This window comes from Nicotiana attenuata, unplaced genomic scaffold (assembly GCF_001879085.1).
Source record: "Nicotiana attenuata strain UT unplaced genomic scaffold, NIATTr2, whole genome shotgun sequence".
Classification (NCBI taxonomy): Eukaryota; Viridiplantae; Streptophyta; class Magnoliopsida; order Solanales; family Solanaceae; genus Nicotiana; species Nicotiana attenuata.
This window is the reverse complement of record NW_017672842.1, coordinates 117371-140150: the sequence shown is the minus strand read 5'-3', so window position 1 is coordinate 140150 and position 22780 is coordinate 117371. Positions and strand designations below refer to the sequence as shown.

The 22780-nt window shown below is 36.5% G+C and overlaps 1 protein-coding gene and 1 pseudogene across 1 annotated transcript; one reads left to right on the top strand and one right to left on the bottom strand.

Annotated features, from left to right (window-relative positions):
• Positions 1 to 1817: 1817 nt before the first annotated feature.
• LOC109214670 lies at positions 1818 to 8828 on the bottom strand (annotated as a pseudogene).
• A 12996-nt stretch (positions 8829 to 21824) lies between these two features.
• Positions 21825 to 22369, top strand: LOC109214669. Its single transcript, XM_019378610.1, has 2 exons — positions 21825 to 21980; positions 22067 to 22369. Exons 1-2 carry the CDS (start codon positions 21825 to 21827, stop codon positions 22367 to 22369), a joined length of 459 nt encoding a protein of 152 aa, XP_019234155.1.
• The last annotated feature ends 411 nt before the right edge of the window (positions 22370 to 22780 follow it).

Sequence of the window (22780 nt, the reverse complement as noted above, 5' to 3'; positions counted from 1 at the left end):
GCTGGGTCTAATTCTTGACTTGGATCTTCCTTTCTTTGTCCTCGTTTGATTTTGAGGACGACCCCTCACAACTAGTGCTTCTCCTTCTCCGCCCTTCTGTTTTTCTCCATTTCTTTGTTCATAGCTGTACAAAGCCGAACAAACTTCTCTGAGAGAAATTTCGTCATTCCCATGGAGTAGAGTAGTTTCAAGGTGCTCGTACTCATGAGGAAGTGACACCAACAACATCAAGGCCAAGTCACCATCACCAAAAGTTGCATCCATATTTTGCAATTCTTTGACCAACTTATTGAAACTGGTGATATGTTCATTCATCGTGGTACCAGGAACATAGGTGAAGCGAAACAGTCTCTTCTTCATGTATAATTTATTTTGACTGTTTTTCTTCAAAAATTTATCCTCCAGTGTTTTCCATAATTTACTTGCAGAAGTTTCCTTTGTGTATGGATATTTCTGCTCTCTAGCAAGGTAGGATCGAATGGTACCGCAAGCAACACGGTTGATAATTCTCCAATCTTCTTCTCCAATAACATCTGGTCTTTTTTCTTCAATGGCAAGATCAAGCCTTTGCTGAAAAAGGATATCTAGAACCTCGCCTTGCCACATCCCAAAATGTCCTGACCCGTCAAAAATTTCTACCGCAAATTTCGCATTTGACACAATTCTTGTCATAAGCGAAGATGCCAATGATGACGTATTGTTGACACTTGATGTAGATTCTTCTTGTTTATTGTCTCCCATCTTTGACACAAACATTATTTAATAGCTGACGACACAAATCAAGATTATTTCCTTTCTGGTGTGGAAGATCAGACTAAGCTACAACCACAGAGCATACTCAGACAGAACCTTGACTCAGTTACCAAGATTAATCTTTTCTGATGTGGAAGATCAGACTATGCTGCAACCACAGAGCATACTTAGATAGAACCTTGGCTCTGATACCAATTGTTGCGGAAGCCAAATGTATATAGTGTGAATAAGTCACAACTACTATACCAAAATTATGACAGCCACTAAATAATAAATAAGACAATAAGACAACAATAAAAGGAACACCAAATTTTACGAGGTTCGGCTAATTTTGCCTACTTCCTCGGACACAACCAATATTTTATTCCACTCCAAAAATACAAGTGAAATAATACTAAAGAGAGAAGATACAAATGCCTTAAAAAGATGAGAAGGCAAATGAGAGGTGTGTTTAAATCCTAAGCATTAGGCCTCCTTTTATAGGGAAAAATTCCCAACCCAAATTGTCACCCACGATGTGGGACTTTTGACAATCAACATAAACCAACCACTGTCACAACAAATCAGGAGTAAGGATATCTGCTATGAAAAAACAAAATATTAGAGTCAAGTACTAGCTTTGATATCAGTGTAGGTTATCTGTTGTTTTAGGAAGTTGTATCAGATTTGGTCTCAAAACTGCGAATTATGCTACTTAGGTACACCAAAAACAATGATTAAGGGGAATAAACATCACAAATAATCTTAATGAACTTCTAGCCGATTAAACAAATACTAGCAATTTTTAAATTTAATCAACTACAACAACAATAACATACCCAGTATATTTTCATAATGGGAGATATTGAAAGGATAGTGTGTGCAGACCTTACTCTTATCTTGTCGAGGTAGAGGTTGTTTCCAATAAACGCTCGGCTCAAAAAGAAAAAAGAGTGAGAAGCCATGTGAGAAAAATCAACTAAATGAAAAATAAACATATTTGGTAAATGCTGAGACTACTTTCAGAAAATAGAACAATTAAAGAGAACAGCTAAGCTATCATTTCAATGCAGTTAACACCAACTATTTACCTACTATTACGGCAACCAAAATTCAAAAAGGGATATATACAATTAATATACTAATTCTCTTTTTAGAAAGGGAATTCTTAGATGGGATTTGCTCCAACCAGTAGCCCATTTGCTCCAATCTTGATGGGCATGATTACCTTGGCAACCTGCGCTTGTTGGCTAGATAAGTTAAACAGTGAATTAGTCGATGCACGCAAAGTAGCCTTGTCACAATTGATAACCCCAACAAAGAAAAAAAATTATTCAGCAGAATGGTGGCTGAAGAAATCAGCTCCGCTCTCAATGTCATCTGTCTTGATGCTTCCACATTGAGCCATCAATATTCTGTATACTCTCCTTGAACAGATCTCTCCCAATTTTCTATCATCACCCAACATGTTTTCGACTTTCAAATCTTTCAGCAGAATTTTTCAAGTGAAAATATGTCAGGAACTCATGTTACTCCCAAAGGATCGAAATATTTAAGGTATGATATGTGTCAAAATCAGATCACCCTTCACTATTATTTGTTTAAGAGACTAATAAGTACTACAAAGCAAGCGAACATGTTTCTATACAGATGAACTGAATGTATGACAATCAAATGCAGTTTTGAAGTTTTCCCTCTTTTAGAAAAGGTCTTCATTATTCGCCGACATCTCCAAAAGCAGATATCTGATTTGAAGTTAACAATGCTGGTGAAAAAGGGTGGGATATTTATCCCCTTCAAACTAAATAATTGACTACTAAGTACTACCTAATATTATTAGTTTAAGAAAAAAGAACTACGTACTAAACACAAATGTAAAGACAGCTAAACGTAATATCTGAGGTAAAAGTTTAATTAACCAGCATTGAAGCCTGGGAAAATGAAGGAAATTTTATCGCCTACCGATTTACTTGGATCCATGTTAACATGCAAAAGAGATTTCATTGTGGGATATTTCTTCCACATGGCAATGGCAAATAGAGGCTGAACCTTTGGAGTAGCCACCAATGCTTTCAACCTGCATGAGAGGACAATTCATCAAATAATAATGCAGTACCCAAAACAAATGCAGCATCAAAGACAGCAAAACGGGAAAAGTAGTAAACACGTGTAAAAATTGGTAAGCCTCATGGTTTGAGTGATGGTAGTTTTCTTTTACCCACTAACATAGAATTAACCATTTTGAAACTTCAGCCCTAAAAGAAGCACCAAGGCAACTAGCTAAAAGGTGATCATAACTCTCCGTCCTTTGGAGTCGAATGCGCGCGGCAGAGAAGACGAGATAAAATATCAGCAGTAAAGGATAAATATCTCTCTAAGTTTACAAGACTGGTGATAGAATAAGTACATAGAAAAAGAGAAAAAAATGCGACTTATAACTCAAAGATAGAGAAATAACACAAATTTGCAGAATTTGACAAACTAACTTGGAACACGTTTCCTGCATATAAGAATGATCTTGCTTTGCTTTAATAATCTCTAAAAGATTACTGCAAGGGCTTAGCAACATGAAGAAAACATTCAATTAGAAGGTTTCTCTGGGCAATATTGAGGTCTAAGCACAAGTGTCGAAGTGCAAGGTCCAAGCACTTTCTACAACTTTTCTTGGTTAACCGCTAGGAGCAGAGAGACCATACTGTTTGGAACCCGGTGATTGGAAGGGTAGAAAAGAGGCTAGCAGGTTGACAAAAAAGGTACTTATTCAGAGGGAGAAGGAAGTATTGATCAAAAGTATAAAATCAAGTATCCCCGTATAATTCAGGTTCTTGTTACACGCTCCAGGCTGTGATACAATGAAGTTTGGAAAAGATGCAGAGAGATTTTCTATGGGATGGTTCAAATGGGGAAAGTTTCACTTGGTAAATTGGGAGACTGTCACAATGCCAAAGTGTTGGAGCGAAATTGGGATTAAAGATCTAACTTTTTTAATAAGGCATTACTGAGAAACCGGTTATGGAGATTCGGGGTAGAGGAGAATGCCTTTTAAAATGAGGTGATTGCGGAGAAGTATGGGGTTTTAGAAGAGGTTGGAGAACCAAGAATGAATCACTTCCTTATGGGTGCAGGCTATAGAGAAATATATTGAAGGGTTGGGAAGAGTTTAATGAAACATATCATCGACAGTGGGTAATGGGAGTAGGATAAGTTTTGGGAGACATAAGTGGTGCGGGGAGAACATTTTGAGAATCACATTTCCAGATATGTATAGAGCCCCATGCCAAAAGGATTTGCCAATCAATCAGGTGTATTAGGATTTGAGGTTTAGGAGGAACTTACAGAATTGAGAGGTTGCAGAATTCCAAATTCGGTCAAGTTGCTTCACAAAGAGCTTCTGTCTAGGGAAGAGTCAGCTTTCTCACATCTCTGTATGGGTCCCTAGGGCACTTAGAAAAGTGTGTTTATTCATTTGGCTAGCTGCGAGGGGGTGATCTGGACGACAGAGAATATGAGGAAGAGGAAGATTACATGTGTCAATTGGTGTTTCATGTGCAAAAACTCAGGAGCAGATGTGAATCACTTCCTTTTTACATTGTCGGATAGCGTCCTGTTTGTGCAGGGAAACCCAGAGATAGTTCTTCGAACTCCAGTGAGTGATGCCAAGCACGGTGAAAGAAACAATGTTTAGTTAGACCTACAGAATACGGAAGAGAAGAAACAGGACATGAGATGTGGCTTCTCTAGCACTTATGTGCATCATATGGGGAGAGAGAGAGATACAGGAGAGCTTTTGATGGAACAGAGAAGGATTTTGCACACTTGAGCATTAGAGTCTTATCCCTTATTTCTTTTTGGTGCACCTATGATGTTCCTATATGCATAGAAGATTGGGTGTCTTTGGAAGAAAACCGCATCTTGTTGTAAGGTTTTCTATATTTTGGTATAATTCTTGTATATAGGTGTTTTTTACCCTCTTTTAATGAAATTTATTACTTTATCCAAAAATATAAAGAAGTTTATTGGTATTTGGTAAGAGAACAATTTGAGCCAAAATAGTAATCACAGCCTCAGGAGTACGTTATCAGAAAACTTTATGCAGCTTTTGACCATCACATTTGCTGGCCATTGAGGAATTCCAAACGTAAAAAGTTAAAAACAGCACAAGCACTTACCACGGGCTCTTTTTTATCATGTCCTTGTCAACGCAACTCTTGGGAATTAGAGAACCATTTGTATTAACAGATAGCCCTGTTAACTTGTTTCTGTAGAACAAAAGATCATGAACATCTTAGACATACAAAACGGTAGAAGGATACATTAACATCTTTTTCGTCTCTATATAATATAGGCAGGTAGCCCAAAGAAGGAAGTCTATAGGCATCTTGCATACTGAAGATATTATGCCTCAAGCATCACATTCTCATTTGAAAAAGATCAGAAAAGACATAAAAACAACTTTTCCCAATTCAACAAAGGTCAAAGTACAAGACTCTCTGTGACCATATTCCATTAATGGTGGAGGTCCCTAGGAGATGAACCGTGACTTGATAGCCTTCCCTAATAAACTTCAAAAGTATTTTTCTTTGAAAAACTCCTTCAGTTACCGGCCACCCTTTACTCCTCAATAACATACTCAAAACTTTTAATTTGAATACAAGTTGGAGATACTAATTATCCTAGAGAATATTACTATTGTGAAGATACAGCCGAGAGCAACACCAAGCCCTGACTCTGCCAGTCTACCTTGTGATAACTATTAAGACTCTTTGAGCACAAGTTGAATTCTTTTAATATAAGAACAGTCTCAGCCCAAAGTTTGAAGAGTGGGAAAAATAATGACTCTAATGTAGGTCAGTGTGCTAGTTAATACATTAAAACTAGCGAATACACAAAAAACATGAAATTCAATTCCCAGAATATGAAGCATTGAGCAAAGGGGTCATTTGATCCGAGGATTCTCTATGCAAGGATCATAATAAAGGGATTGTTATTCGATTAATAAATAATGAAAGAATTGTTATCCAGTGAATAATAATGTAGGGATTATTATACGACGAATAATAGTACAGAAATAGTCATGCGGGGATTGCCTACTTTAACGGCTTTTGTAGTTGCATAAACTTTATCCAGGTACTGCTAATATTATTTTTGTTCCAGATTTACCTCCCCTGGAACAATATATAGATGTTTGCATAAGTTAATTAGTAGTAATAACACAAAGTTTAATACCAAAAAGAAAAGGCTGCATCAGCTATATATTGCATAGCTATATACCGAAAATCAAATGCTTATTAGTTATGTAGTGATTACATATATAATGCAGAGTGAATGTTGTATGAGTTATACGTAAAATTACATTGAGTTTATTTTCTTATGAAGCGTGGCATTCTTCCTTCCTGGTTTACGTTTGCTCACTCCTGAATGTGAAATAGTCTATTACCATAATCTAATGAGTCAGTCAAATACAGAATACTAGTAGATATTTAGCTGAACGATGTTCGACTCCAACTCAATCAGAAACTAATTCCATGAATTAACTAATTAAGTAGCTCAATTTTTATCTTTCTTTTTTTCTTCTCTTGATAAGGTAAATTGTATTAATCAAAAGGGAGAGAACTCCCGTATACAGGAAGTATACCAAAAAATAGAGAATTTACATCATAACATGATTCTCCACAAAAGACGCACAATCTTCTATACAAGAGGGGCTTTATGAGTGAACCAAAAAGCGATCAAAGATAAAAGATTATTCTTAAGATGTGAAAAAGGAGACTCAATCCCCTCTAAAGCTCTCCTATTTCTCTTCCCCCAAACTATCCACATGAGAGCTAACGGGGCGAACTTCCATGCCTTTTGCTTTCTTCTTCTATGAAAATCGGCCCAGCTATATTACATTTCCTTTACAGTGCTTGGCATCACCCATTGAACACCAAAAAGATTCAGGATTGCCCTCCACGAAGCTGAGACACAGGGCAATGCAACAAAAGATGATCAACTTCTTCCCCTGAGCTTTTACACATGTAGCACCAACTAACAAGTGTAATTCCTCTCTTTCGCAGATTTTCAGCGGTCAAAATCACTCCCCTCGCCGCTAGCCATGCAAAAAAGCACACCTTCGTGGGCGTCTTAGGAATCCAGATCGAGTATGGAAAAGTGGCCTCCTCTCTCACCAACATACTCTGGTAAAAGGATTTTACGGTGAACAATCCATCACCACGCTAACCCAATCTCCAAGAATCACAAGATGGCTGGGGCCTGTCTTGCCCATATAGCAGTGTCAACAAATATTGGAGCTCCGCAATCTCCCAATCTTGCATGTTCCTTCTAAATGAGAGGTCCCATACCCCCCCCCCCCCCTCATGCTCCTTACGTTGGACCATCAATTCCTTCTGATTTGAAACTCTGAAGACGTGGGGGAAGGAGACCCTCAGAGCATCCTCTCCACACCACCTATGATTTCAAAAGTTGATTCTCCTTCCATCTCCCACCCTGTAATAAGTGATGTTGCCACTGAAGGCTTCCCAATTCTTCATGATGCTACTCCACATGCCACACCCGAAAGGTGTTGTGATTGCCTTGATCCTCCAACCCCCTCCCGTGGAATCGTACTTTTCTACTATGAACCTCCTTTCATAGAGCATGCTCTTCTACCCCGAATCTCCACAGCCACTTCCCCAACAAAGCTCTGTTGAATACCCTAAGATCCTTTACTCCAAGTCCACCCCACTTCTTTGGGGAAGTAACTATCTGCCAATTCATTAGATGAAACTTTCTAGTTCCATCCGCCGCATCCCAAATAAAAATTCCTTTGAAGCCGCTCCAATTTTTCTGTGATGCTCACGGGAGCTTGCAGCATGGACAAGTTATAGGTGGACATACTTGATAAAATGCTTTTAATAAGCACTTCCTTACCGCCTTTTGACAAGTACCGTTTCTGCCAGCCTGCTAACTAAAATCTTGATAGTGCTGGTTTCAGTTAAACAGTTGATTTGGTTTCAGTTAAACCAAATCAGCTGTTTATTGTAACTAAAATCTTGATAGTGCAGCTCTTTTCACCCTTTGTTTTTTGAGGGACTCTTAGCGGAGCTTCTAATCTGGGATTGTAGCTCCTCTTGTTGCAGCTTAGTGTCTCATTTCCACAATATTTACGTAAGTAGAGGTGAACAAGTAAACTCCCAGTACCACCGCCCGCCACCCAAAAAGAAATGAAAAAAATATGAGCAGAAAACTTTCCTTCCGAAAACAACATTCTAAAAAAGAGGTTGGCCTTCCTAATTCGGAAATGTATAGCAGACAAAAGATAGTAATACAAGGACTCACGAATTCACATTTCAGTTAGGTATTTCAAAATAAACTGGCCCAAATTTTATGGTCAAATTACTTACAAGCCTGACAAATTGATATTATATAGATGTTCGCATATTGGCATCTGTTGCATTGTCCAAGAATTCGAGTTCACTGAGATAAGACTTTGACATACCTAAATTGGCAAGAAGCTAAGCTGTAAGTCAGTCCAGCTACATGTTCAGCTAATTCAGCTTCATCAACACAATGTCTTGAATGCACCTTAATGAAATTAATTGTTAACTTGGATAGAACCTGCCCAAAAAGAGGAGGAGGAACTCAACACCCAAGGAATACCACCAGAATTCCAAGCTTACATGAATCAGACAATTAAAAATATCCAATAATTACAAGAACAAGTATTGCAACAACCTCCTCTATAGGTGGCCGTTTTCAACCAATATGATTGGCAGGGTCCTTGTATTGACCTTGTTCCCTATCACCAATGCAGTAACAATTATCAGTCATTAAACAAGCATCCCAGTTTAATTTGTCACAGATGATTATAGATGATAGATATGAATGAAGTTCCTTCATAGTAGCTCTTAAGCATGATAAGTTGAAATGCAAGATGGCAGATGATCAGAATTTCACTGAAAGCATTAGCATATGAAAAGGTTACACTACAGTTCAAATGACTACTCATTCATCTCAACACTTCCAAACTGAATCAAAACTTTAGATGCTAGTTGAATAAGGTGAATTGTCAGTGCCTCTCTAAAAGCTTCAGGAATAAGAGAGGAGAGAAGACACATTTATTTACTTACATTAGGTCTGCGCACTCACCCTCACATGCGTGCTTGAATCTTTTTCTTGAACCAGGCACATGAAAATTCTATTTGATAATGGGTGATACTCGAAACCAAGACCTTTGCCTGCTCCAATACCATGTTGAGTTGTGTGACCACCTCGTCTAAAAACTTAAATTGGACACATTAATTTGCTAATATCAGGTCTACGGCGAAATTATTCTAAGCATGGATTGTGATACCTTTTGCAGGAATACATTCGGTAGTACCTTTGTCCAATGCACATCAAATGGAGCATGTTCAAGAAACATTAATCTAGCAAGCATGTCTTCTCTAAGTCATCCAGAATAGTTGGTTGCATGAACCAGGTGAACTATGAGACATCTCCAAAAATGTTGGTGCACATTTTCATGTAGGAGTTTATTGCATGTTCAGCTATATTTCAGGTATTATTTTAGTTCAGACCCTTATAGGATACAAATATGAAGAACTGTCAGCAAAAAGGAAAAGCAGAATTTTTCAACGTGTGCAGGGCTTTATATCTCTGTCTTGTCTCGTCTCTTCTCTTTCTTCACAAATTGTTTGCCTCTTAGAATTGAAAAAAAGTTGGATGACAAAAACAAGTATCGTCAACCTTTTGTTGATGTATGCCATAAGTTTGTTTATGAGATAACAAACTGTATGAAGAGGATAAAGGCGTTGAACACGGGAAACGTGACTCGTCAATGATTCGCTATTCACGAGGTCGCAAAACTCTTCGGCCTCACATATGATTAATACATATGAAATCTGCGCAGAGTAAGAGTCTAATGACATCAAAAAATTGCGGAGCTAGAAATAGAAGCTATCCTTAGATAGAACCAATGCAAAGACTTAGAAACTGTAGCAGCAGAAGCATAAAAATGTCATCATACACTACAGGTAGAAAGCTCAAAAGAATGAAATAAGAGACTAGCAAGACAAACTTTTGGTACAGTTCAAAGAAAAAAACTTTGGCGGAGCCATCAAAACCCTGAGACCAGCACTAAGCTCTTTTTCGTTTGATCAAGTAGACCAGCAGTAAGCACTTTTTTGTTTGATCAAGTAGACCAGCACTAAGTTCTTTCTAAGCCCAATCAAACTCTGACGTTATTCCTGGGTGTAAGTGTTACTTTCTTCATTCAGATTTCAAAACAACAACAACATACCCAGTAAAATCCCACTAGTGGGGTCTGGGGAGGGTAGGATGTACGCAGACCTTACCTCTACCCGGAAGGGTAGAGAGGCTGTTTCCGGAAAACCCTCCACTCAACATAAGAGATTCTGATTCAAAAAATGGGGGAAATAAAGAAATGAGTATAGTAGGGCGAAACACACAGAGGTGAATGTGATGAAACATTAAACAAATGGGAATTTGTGGGAGGGAGAGCATCTGCAGCAACTCTTAAGGAGGAATAAAAGAAAGAAAAGGGAGAATTGAGAGAAAACTGCAGGCCGAAGTTTGGCCAGCAAGTTGGTGCCAACCAAACCCCTCCAGCCGCAGTAATTCCACAAGCTGTAATAGAATATCAACACCCATTTGTACTTGAGCCACAACCATAAAACTTCAAAATAACAAGGTATTTTATTTTATTTGATACACACACGCACACGCAAGCACGCATCTATATGGGGGTTTGAGTTAAATTGTAATGTTGGACACAAACATACATGCGCATATACATAACAGGTTTGAGTTAATTGTAATATTAAAACTCGGGTATTATGAGATTTCAATTGAATTGATGGGGTTTGGTCTCTACAGCAGTGGATAACCTTAAGCATGAGATTTTATTACCAGACACGAAAAATTGCTTTTGCAAAGATAAACTGAATGGATATCAAATAAATATGTAAATACTTGAGCAGTAAGTATAGTCAGTTGTGAAACTATTGTTTTACTAAAGCTAAATGTGTACAAAAGCTAACATTTGACATGTTAAAAAGTAATTATTAAAAGGTGGTTCGAGATGACAGGCTAACTTACGTCTGCCAAGATTCTGAAGAATAAGTTATCAAGATTGTTCAGACATAAAGATAGTTGACCAAATAAGTGATGTGGTAAGAATTAACAACTTTGAGGAATTATTTAATTGGGAATTGATCCTTTGGAAACCTGCAATTGGATCCGCGTCATGGAAATTTGTAGTTCCTGCTATGATTTATTTCTACATACCTTAACTTTATTAGTTGATTCTAATCTTCTAAAATACATATTTGAACCTATAACTTGGTATAAATGTGATCAAAATGAGTGGGCATTACTGGCACAGCAAAAAATTACATGGACTTCCATTAGATTGGCTACATTTGGGTATAATCATCTTGCCTCAGACAGCTTTACCTGAGCACACAATTATATCTTCATTAGTCCTATTATATCCTCTCTGTAAATTTTGCAAAATTATTACTTTTCTCTCATTATATATACCAAACTCCTGGTTGTTCATATTCTGTCATTTCTAGCAGCTATATCAGACTATGTTCTGTTTGCTATATTATAACGCAGTCGTAATTATATTGCTCTTTTAATACCTTTTGGTACTAGGTAACTCTTCTGCGATGTATCTTTGTGCGACTTGTGAATTCATCGTTGGAGAATATTGGTGGATGTGTATCAAATCTGACTGAAAGATACAAATAAAGTCAACTCCTCGGTAATGTGAGTTCCAACGACAGGTGACATCTTTTACTCTATTAGACAATGCGAGAAACTACTGAAGAGATGTTCATCTTCATCACTAATCATATACTTTTCTAGGCAGACTTTTGTTAATATTGCGGCTTGAATTTATTTGTAAGAACGAAGAAAACATTGAAAGTGAATATGTGAACTCAAATCTCCACCACTGGATCGATTTGGTATTTGGTTACAAGCAGCAGGGATAACCAGCAGTTGATGCAAGATTTAACTTCAAATAATTGTTAAACCAGTTGCAGGTTTTGAATTTCGCTGAATTTTTGGAGATACCGTTATACATGCAACAATCGTTTTTTATTATTTGACATATCAAGGGGCTGTGCATATGAATACCATGGATGATGAATTGCAAACCATTGACAAGAAATGGGTGACCACCCAGTTGCAATCCGGTGGGAACTTCACCTTCTCTGGCTCACAGGTAAAGTTTTATAGCAATATCAAGGTAGAGTATTATGATTAGTTAGTCATTTTGAAGTCATTTTTAACTTTCTTGCAGGATCCATTTTTGGTTCTGATGTCCGTCCTTCCTCGGAAAAATGCGAGTCCTTTGGCTGAAAATATTGAGCTTGCAGCACAATGCTTTGGAACATTATCAACATCTGAAATTTTTTGAAAAAGATGTGCTACCTGTGAATCACTGATGCACTTACTCAGAATGGCTATAAACAGAGTGCATTTGATCATTCCTTATTCACAAAGCACCAAGGAGAAGAGGTGGTCATCATACTGATATATGTGGATGATTTACAAATTACTGGGAGCTGTTTCAGTCTAATTAATGATGCCAAGACAATTTTACATAGTAAGTTCAAAGTTAAGGACTTAGGCACATTAAGATACTTCCTGGGAATTGAAGTCTCAAGATCAAAGAAGGGGATCCTACTCAATCAAAGAAAATATGCTTTGGAATTAATCTCGGAGACAGGTTTGAGTGTTGCAAGGCCAACTGCAACTCCTATAGAGTTAAATAAAAAATTGACAACAGTGGAATATGACACATGCATTGGGAAGACAGGAAATTCAGAGTTAGAAGACAAATCAGCTTATCAAAGATTGATAGGTACATAACTATCACTAGGCTGACATAAGCTTTGCAGTACAAACTTTGAGTCAATTTATGAAAAAGCCCAAACAATCACACATGGAGGCAGCATTGAGAGTGGTGAGACACATCAATGGAGCACCAGGGATGGGGTTATTGATGGAAGCAGGAGCCATTACGATAAAAAAGAAAACATGCTCGCATAATTACAGAAGTTGATGATAAGAAGGCCAAACGGTGTGAAATGTATCACGATTGTGGCCACGCAGAAAAGAATGCACTTCTGTTGAAACACTGCCTAAAAAAAAGGAGGCAACAACTAATCGTCTTCTTAACCGAGAAGTACGTCAAATCGATCATAAACTTACACGTTTGCAAGTTCGTTATTACAGGTAGTTCCTATAAAGGATCGGATTAATGACGTATATAATACTTGAATTCTCGATGCAGATGCTACATAGTTGGTTCTCATCCGTCAGAAACTACGAGTGTAATAAGAACATCTGCCGATAAAAGGATCAGCCTAAGATGATCATCTCGTGGCTATTGAAAATGAATTAAATCAGATGGTTCTATTTCTCAATCTTTCTGACTTGCTCCAACAAAACCAAAATGGAAAAGATTGAAAAAATTAGTCATTCACAACTATTCATAATTTAGCTTAAACTTATAATTTTACCCTTAATGAGAAGCTTTTATAACCACATAAATACTCTGAGCACCTTTTTGACTTGTTTAAGACCACAAATTCCAAAAAAAATTCATTTCTGCTTAAACTCCGTGCCCAGTCAAACAGGTTCACATAAATTGGAACGGAGGGAATAACATTTTTGAAGCTGTCTTGTCAACAATTAATAGCTTTGGTGTAAGTAGCTCCTTCATATTGGCAATTCCCCCAATATTTGGTACCACTTTTTGACCATCACTAGCGCATTGTTGCATCAGCAAGAGTGAGTTCCATGAAAATTACCCTGTTCCAAGCAATATTTAGTGCTCCTGTAAATCTCCTAGTTAAGAAATTAAAGTAGCCAGCTGATCCACAAATGAAGTATACGTGCAAATTCAGTGATTTCAGCTCAGGTAATATTGTTCTTTTGCCGAGGGCAGCAAATTAACATCAACATGGTCCTAGAAGATTTCATGTTAGGATGTGGTAGTCTATTGTGCAGATTTTTTGGTAATACCAGTGAAAAAATTACCATTAACAACCAAACCTAAAGAGCACCTACACATTCTGGTTTATGTGAGTTAAGAGTCCTACACAAAATTCTTTTTGGCTTGCATTGACCCTCTTATTGTACCCCAAAATTCTTCATATACTATGTTAAGAGATCTCTCAAACTGTACTGCCTTAAAATAAAGGGATTGCTATTGCAGGGGCGGAGCTACAGTTCTGCTTAATTACGGTCATTGGAGCTTAGTAGCGTTGGTTGAGATCCTGTATTCGATTCAATATGTATAAATAATTTATGTAGAATTCAGTAAGCTGCCTTTTAGAATTCAGAACTGAATCGCCTCTAGCCTATAGAGACATGCATTGTCATTAAATCATACATTGAAAATGGAGGGCGTGATACAAAATATAGAAATAATACGTACATATTACCACTCCTTTTTTCTTGAGTTTGTACTCCTATTTTGAGTTTTTGACACACTTTGATCAAGAATAACATAAAGAGGAGTATATTAGAGTTTCATAAAGATAGACCATAAACTAGAGAACTTACCATTATATTGATAACAACTTCTAATAACTAGCTACCAAAAAAAAGAAGAAGAAGACAACCACTTTTAATTGGATTTTAGCAACTATATAGTGTTTGTTGAATTATGCGAAGGTCGAAACCAGCCCGAGTCTTTTTCTTGGATCAAAAACATAAAAATTCTTTTAAATAATGGATATCGATAAGGCGGCAAGACTTGAATCTATGAATTTTGTCTGCTTTACTACCATATGAATTGTGTGACCAGGCCACCACATATAAAAATTAAAATTGTTAAGATTATACTTTAATTACAAATTCTTGACATTCAAACTACATAAAATTAAAGGCTGAGGAAAATGGGTCACGATCAGTCTTCCTTAGCTCACCACCACCAAACAAGATAATGTTCGTTAAAAATAAGCACTACTTTTTTAGGGTTAGAAAAGCATGGGTCACCATACATATCGGAAATAAAGATAAAAATCAAAATCAAAGACCAAAAAACAAAATGGATAGTCTTTTTGGTGGATACTTCTTTCAACAACCAGCAACCTGCATTAACAAGTTCTTTCTGTCGTGTAAAGAGCCTTTTTTGGGATAATTTCACCTTAGCTTTTGGGTTTGTTGTCCTGTCCTCATCCAAGCTACTATATTTTGTAATTAAAGATTCAATTGTGTCACCACCCTCTTAAAAGTTTCGGCTAAATTTTGAAACTTCTCGCTATGACCTAAATTTTACCCCATCTTGACCTAGTATATTTCAACCCATGTAATATTTGGGCAGGTCTCTGAATACAATATTATAGTCAGTGGTGGGGTTAGTGTATTAAGTACGGTTCACATGAACTCGATAGCTTTTGCTTAGACCTTACATTTGTATTCGAAAATTTATGAACTATACTAGGTTGGTGCAGCCTATGCCAGCACGGCCCAACATTATTTAACTCTGCGTGCCATCTAATTATAAAATATAATAAAAATTAATGATGTAAGTATGGAATCTAGTATACAATATGGGGCCCTATGCGGCGCGAATTCGGATATAGTCGGGCTACAATGCGAGTACCGGACACCGGGTGAGAAACCCAAAGAAACAAAAGACATCGCTTAGGAGCCCGATTATATCCGAATTCGCGCCGCGTAGGGCCCCATTCGGCGGGAAGCGCTCCCTGCCAAGGATTTTTTCATACCAAGGGCTCGAACCCGAGACATCTGGTGAAGGGAAGAGCAGTCCCATCCACTGCACCACATCCTTTGGTGGTAGTATTTCTTTTGTAGAATTTCCCAAAGATGGCTTTATATTGCTTAGTTTAGTAACAGCAAATTATATGTTTCCTTCATCTTCAGTGGTTTTAGTAACAGCTCATAATATTCAATAGATGGGGTACTCCATGTATGTCACCTATATACCTAAAACAGATTAAATTTAGGTATGATTAGTGTATAGTCAAAGAAGGGCTAGGATGAGAATTTGACTATCGTTTTCGATAATCACCTGCTTTATTATTATCTTAATAAAAGTATGATCAAATCAACCTAATAAAAACAGTATATATAGAACCGAAAGCTAACCAATAGAGAGAATATAGTTGCTTCACATGCATATAAATGAACTATTAAACCATTAAGGAGGTGAACGAATAATATATACGTGCAAGTTTCAGTTATAGAATTCAACAATATTAGGACAAACTTCTTGATTTTATTTAAACTATTGCACAACAAAGTGGGTGATGCTGATGTTGAGTTCCCACATCTGCTATTTAAATGTAATTTTATATGATTATGGTCAATTCTCACCTTACAGGCTAGCTTTTGATGTATGTTGAGTTTGGCATAAATTCCGTTTCTTTAGCTACTGATGCCAACTGCCATATTTTTATAAAAAGATAATTAACATTTAATATGATATGTTTTAATCAAGCTGGAACATATATACCCATGATGATATATCTATCTCTCGCAATAATAAACTCTATAGCTAGTCTAAGATTAATAGTGAAAACTACTAACTGTATGGGCATATGGCTGGCCACAAAGTAAAATTGTTATATTTGCATGCTTTAATCATGTATTTCACAACTCCATATTATTTAGCAAAGAAAACGTAAGGGAAGAAAAAAGTGATAGAAGCATTAACGGCTATATTTCTGGTAAAATACCAATTTTAATAAGAGGAACTAGGCTTAACTCTATTTTTGAGGCAATTAATTTACATTCCTAAATTGTTAAAATACTTTTGGTACTAGGTAACTCTTCTGCGATGTATCTTTGTGCAACTTGTGAATTCATCGTTGGAGAATATAGGTGGATGTGTATCAAATTTGACTGAAAGATAAAAATAAAGTCAACTCCTCGGTAATGTGAGTTCCAACGACAGGAGACATCTTTTACTTTGTTAGACAATGGGAGAAACTACTGAAGTGATGTTCATCTTCATCACTAATCATATACTTTTCTAGGCAGACTTTTGTTAATATTGCGGTTCTTGAATTTATTTGTAAGAACAGAGAAACCTTTGAAAGTGAATATGTGAACTCAAATCTCCACCACTGGATCGATTTGGTATTTGGTTACAAGCGGCGGGGATAACCAGCAGTTGATGTAAGATTTAACTTCAAATAATTGTTAAACCAGTTGCAGGTTTTGAATTTCACTGAATTTTGGGGATATTGTTGTACAGGCAACAATCATTTTTTGTTATTTGACATATCAAGGGGCTGTGGATGTGGATACCATGGATGATGAATTGCAAAGGTTGGCAATGTTGACGAGAAATGGGTGACCACCCAGTTGCAATTCAGTGGGAACTTCACCTTCTCTGGCTCACAGATAAAGTTTTATAGCAATAACAAGGTAGAGCATTATGATTAGTTAGTCATTGTTTAAGTCATTTTTAACTTTCTTGCCGGATCCATTTTTGGTTCTGATGTCCGTCCTTCCTCGGAAAAATGGGAGTCCTTTGGCTGAAATTATTGAGCTTACAGCACAATGCTTTGGAACATTACCAATAAATTGCACATCAGTTACCCTTATTCCCAAAGTGAAGAACCCAACATCAATAAAAGAATACGGGCCAATTTTCTGCTGCTCTACCCTATACAAGCTAATATCAAAAATGCTGACAAAGAGACTAAGGATGGTCATGAACACATTGGTGGATGAGAGTCAGGCAGCTTTTGTACCTGGGAGAGGCCTCATGGATAATATACTACTAAGCCATGAACTGATAAAAGAATATGGGAGGAAAGGGATCTCACCTAGATGCATGATCAAGGTAGACATGCAAAAAGCATATGATTCACTTGAATGGGTGTTTTTGGAACAGGTGCTTGATGGATTATGCTTCCCTGCTAAGTTTGCTGGATGGATTATGGAATGCATCAAAACAGTGTCCTATTCTATCAATGTTAATGGCAGTCCTACTATTCCATTTGATGCTAGAAGAGGGGTGAGACAGGGAGACCCTATGTCTCCACTATTGTTTGTCTTGGCAATGGACTATCTGACAAGAAGTTTGAAGAGCCTAAAAGAACAACCTAACTACAATTATCACCCAAGATGTGAAAAATTGGGTATTATCCAGCTCAGTTTTGCTGATGATCTGCTTCTTTTCTGCAGAGGAGACAAAGTATCTGTGCAATTATTGTATGAATGTTTCAGCAGCTTCTCAAAAGCTTCAGGTCTAGTGGCAAACCAAAATAAGAGTAGCATCTATTTTGGAGGAGTCTCAACAGAAGTACAACAAGAGATTACACATATCACAGGATTCAGCATAGGTGAACTGCCCTTTAGGTACTTAGGTGTTCCACTAAGTACTAAAAGGCTATCAGTAAGCCAATGCCAACCACTGTTGGATAAAATGCTAGGGAGAATAAGACAGTGGACAGTGAAATTTCTGAGCTATGCAGGAAGGTTACAACTGATCAAGAGTGTTCTAACTGCTATACAGTCATTCTGGTCCCAAATTTTTCCTTTGCCAAAGAAAATCATACAACAGGTGGAAGCCATATGTAGAAAATTCTTGTGGACAGGTGATACTAGCTCAAGCAGGAAGGCTCTAGTAGCATGGAACAAATTGTGCAGGCCAAAAACCAAGGGAGGTTTGAATATCACAGACCTTAATACATGGAATAGGGCAGCTATATTGAAACATTTGTGGAACTTGGGAAAGAAGAAGGATAAACTGTGGATCAAATGGGTACATGCATACTACTTAAAGGGAAGGGAGCCATGGAAAGTTGATGTAAAACAAGCTTTCTGGATCATGAGGAAGGTATTACAAGCTGGAAAATACTTAAATGAAGCAGGGTTGGACACCGGAAGGGTAATGCAGAGTAACTCGTTTTCCATTAGAGATATGTACATACAACTAAGAGGGAACTTCCTGAAGGTAAGCTGGAGTCGACTGATGTGCAATAACAAAAGTTGTCCAAAGTGGAAATTTATAATGTACCTGGCACTACAGGAAAGTCTATATACAAAGGATAGATTGAGGAAATGGGGAATGCAAGTCAATCCAGAATGTGCTTTGTGCGAACAAGAGATGGAGAGCCACAACCATATCTTCTTTACCTGCTCGTTTTCTGAAGCTGTATGGAGTAGGATACTTAGATGGCTGAGCATCAATCGTAAACCAAAGTGTTGGAATGAGGAGATCAAATGGGCAACAGAGCAAATGAAAGGCAACGGTACCAAATCTGTATTGTATAGGCTGGGAATGACTGCAACAGTATACCATTTATGGCTGGAAAGGAACAGAAGAATTTTTCAGAAGACTAAGAGAAATAGTGATGATATTACTAAACAAGTAGTTAGAGATATTCATTGTATATGTGATAGGCAAAGTAGTTTGAGGAATAGTATGCAAATGCTTAACTATTATCCTTAGAGTAGGCTTTGAAGTAGTTTGATACTAAGTTTGGGGATGAATGTCTAAACTTAGAGATATACGTGTATATATTTTACGTAGAATAAAGTAAATTACCAAAAAAAAAAAAAAAGATGTGCTACCTATGAAAACAACTTTCAATTTATATGGCTAACTAATGGCAGAATGGTGCTGAGCGTTAGACAACATAAAGATTGTCTAATTGGGTGCTTATAGTATTTTTCTGGTGAAAATTGTTGCAAAGCAACTTGTTAAAAAATGGTAAAACATCACAGTTGATATGTTACAGTCAAAATCGGAAAAGGGGGAGGGGGGATGTAGAAGCTCTACCTAAATTTTCGATGCAAGAAAGAGCATAAAAAATAATAGCATTTTGGCATTTGAGTTCACAGATTGGTGCAATTTGGTAACTTGTATTTGGTATGTTGGAAGGATAGACTCAGTTCTCTATTCTGATTTGCTATGTTAGTTATAATTTCAGTGAGATCAATTAAAAATCATATTTAGGGTTATTCCTGCAAGTCCTTGTTGTCTGTACTCATAGAGGTTTAACTATAAATTTATTAATCCCATATCTGCAATATCATAACTTCCAAGAGAAATTAAATAAATGAAGTATAACCTGATCTATTTATGAGAACATGCTAAGTCATCCTTCATGGTGTTTATAAAGGTTTTGCAGATACCTCAGCAGCATTAACTGAAAATAAAGCTAAATTTCATACATCCAGAATTTCTGCCGGAGTGCGAGTAGCGACTGCATTACTTAGAATTTTAGCTGCTATTGGATTCTGTTACTTTTTTTCCAAGATATGGCAGAAGAAGAAAAGGGAAGAACAGCAAGCTCGCCTCCTAAAGCTCTTTGATGAAGATGATGATCTTAATGTTGAGCTTGGTATTCGGGATTGAGATTATATATTCTCCTTCTATAACAAAGTGCATTTTAGCAGAGGTGCCAACACTGCCATTTTCCAAAAAATTGTGTTTATTTCTTTTTAGTTTGTCTCAGCGAACAAAATTTAGTCTTTGCATGTGTATAGTTTAAGATGATTTAATTTTAGCTTGTAATGTATTTTCTTATGTTTGTACAGATCACGTCTCCTACAATTAATTTTAGAAACTGTTTCTGCTGAGTATTGCTTCCTTTTCTGCGGGCAGCATGATGATGCCAAAGGTTTTTTATTGGTCGACATCTACAATTCGAGCAATCTATAAAAGTTTAACAGAGATTTCCAGTTCAATTGGAAGTATAGACACACTACAAATGTCCAACAGTTCTATCACAACAATATTTATACATCACTAAAATATGACACTTTACACCGTAAATGAATCAAGAAAAAAGATAACAGCTAGATTGAACGAACCACAAAATCATTGACCTATTAACAATTATGACAAGGCTTTATCTTCATAAAGTTCCATAATTCACAGAATGTGACATATAAGAAATCAGGTAAGCCTGAAAACTTGAGTTTTCCTTGTACGCACTGAAAAGTCAGGACATGAAAAATATTGGAACAAAAAGGAAAGAAAACTCTTTGCAATAGCGAAAAATGGTGAACGTAATCAAAATTTAACAGAAACTCATTTATCTATTCATGCTTGGCCAAAGCTTTACTTTGACGAAGTTGCACAATTCAAATATAGAGTGACATACAACAAGGTACAAAGTCAATATCGTTTAACAATTTTTTTAGCACAAGTTTCACTATAACACAACCTACAAAGTGCATAGCAACACCAAGAATCATACATCGAGAGTAAAAACCAAATAAAATATTTTGATAGTACTAAAGAAAAATAGTAGAACATAGAAAAAGTCTTGACGTGTGATACTAGCACATTTTAAAGAAAAACTGATAACTTTGACTTTTGAGGCAGCGCAGATTATTTAGCTGAGATGCAATTAAGTATCCATCTTATTTGAAATAAAATTTATCGTTTTTCAATATCTGATTTGAAATGAATAAAGATTCATATAACAATTAATATATGGAGAAGTTGTAATTTTTAGAAAAGAATTCAACCTTCTAGAGTATATATGTTCCTTTGTAAATTAACAGTAAAAAAAATTTAAAAAAAATCTATTCAAGTATTTTATAATAGGAAACTTATCATTTGAGCACTTTGTGATAAGAAATCAATGGACATGTATTTAAAAGTTAGGGATAATGCATAAAATCCACCCCTACCTATGACTCATTTACCAATTACATACCTTTTTTTTCCGGGGGTCCTATTACCCCCCTGAACTTACTTTTACCATAATTTATTTAACATTATATGCTCAATTAAACCCGACCGTGACTACACCTCTTACAAGCGCGTGAGGCCTAATTTTAAAAGGCTCGTTCTCTATTCAATCGCCACGTGTAATGTCAAATAAGCCATAAGAAAGGGTCCCAAACGTTAAACTCAGCTATTTTAATTGAACCCATTATCTTATCCCTCTTTCTACACTAAAAGGCTATCTACCATTGTTGAAGAAATTTTGCTGCTGCTGCTGAAATTGAGGTGAGTTTCAATCAATAGAGCATAAAATACTAATCTTTAATTAGTCAATTCGATTTCATAATCTTTATGTTAGGGTTTGATATTTCTTCCCCAATTTTTATATTTTAGGAATTAGGGTTATGAAATGGCAAATATCAACTTGAATAGACTTTGTATGGACGATGAAGACCCAATGCTCAATGTTCAAGTGCGATGTAAACATGGAATTTCGCTGCAAATGCAGACTTCTTGGTCGAAGCGTAATCCTGGCCGAAGATTTTGGTCTTGCCCCTACTATGGTGTATGTGTTCATTTCTAACCCGTCTATTGTGGTTGATTAGCTTTGTATGTTGTCATTAAATTGATTCCAATTTATAAAATTTTCAGGCGAAGAGTTGCAAATTTTTTCAATGGAGGGACAATGAAGTTGACGAAAGATCGAAGTTTATTCTTCCAAGATTGTTCGACAAAATTAAAGAGATGGAAGAAGATTTGGCACATTATGAAAGCCTCAAGATGCAGTTGGTTGAGCTTGAAAGTCTGAAAAATGCCAACATTAGTTTGGTTGTGACTGATGATGAAAAAGATAAGGGGGCAAAAGAGAGAAAGAAAAGGACCTGGTGTTGGCTTAATAGGAAGTTCATTTTGTGTATTGTGTTTTGTCTTTGTTGTTATGTGTTGATCAAATGAAGCTGTAATACTTGCTGCAGTAGTAGATGTTATGTGAGTTAGCAATTATCTAGAAGTGTTTGGTTATGGTTGTAACAACTCTTTTTTTTGTCATTGTGGTATGTAACTTCATTTTAGTATATGCTATATGGAAGTTAATTATGTATCAATTGCACTTGCCATGATCTATTCCTAGATTCTTTCAACTTCTATATATAAGTCACACTGAGGTTTTATGTAAATGGTAAGACACCACTGAATTTCATAGAAATATAGCTGCCACATTTCATAAATACCACCAAAATTAGTCAACAAAACATTAAATGTACTAAGGCAACATTTAAAGACTAATACATTATCGTTCTAATAGGATAAAAAAAACTCCAGATTGCAGTCAACAAAAACAACCAACTGTCTGGCTTAGGATATACA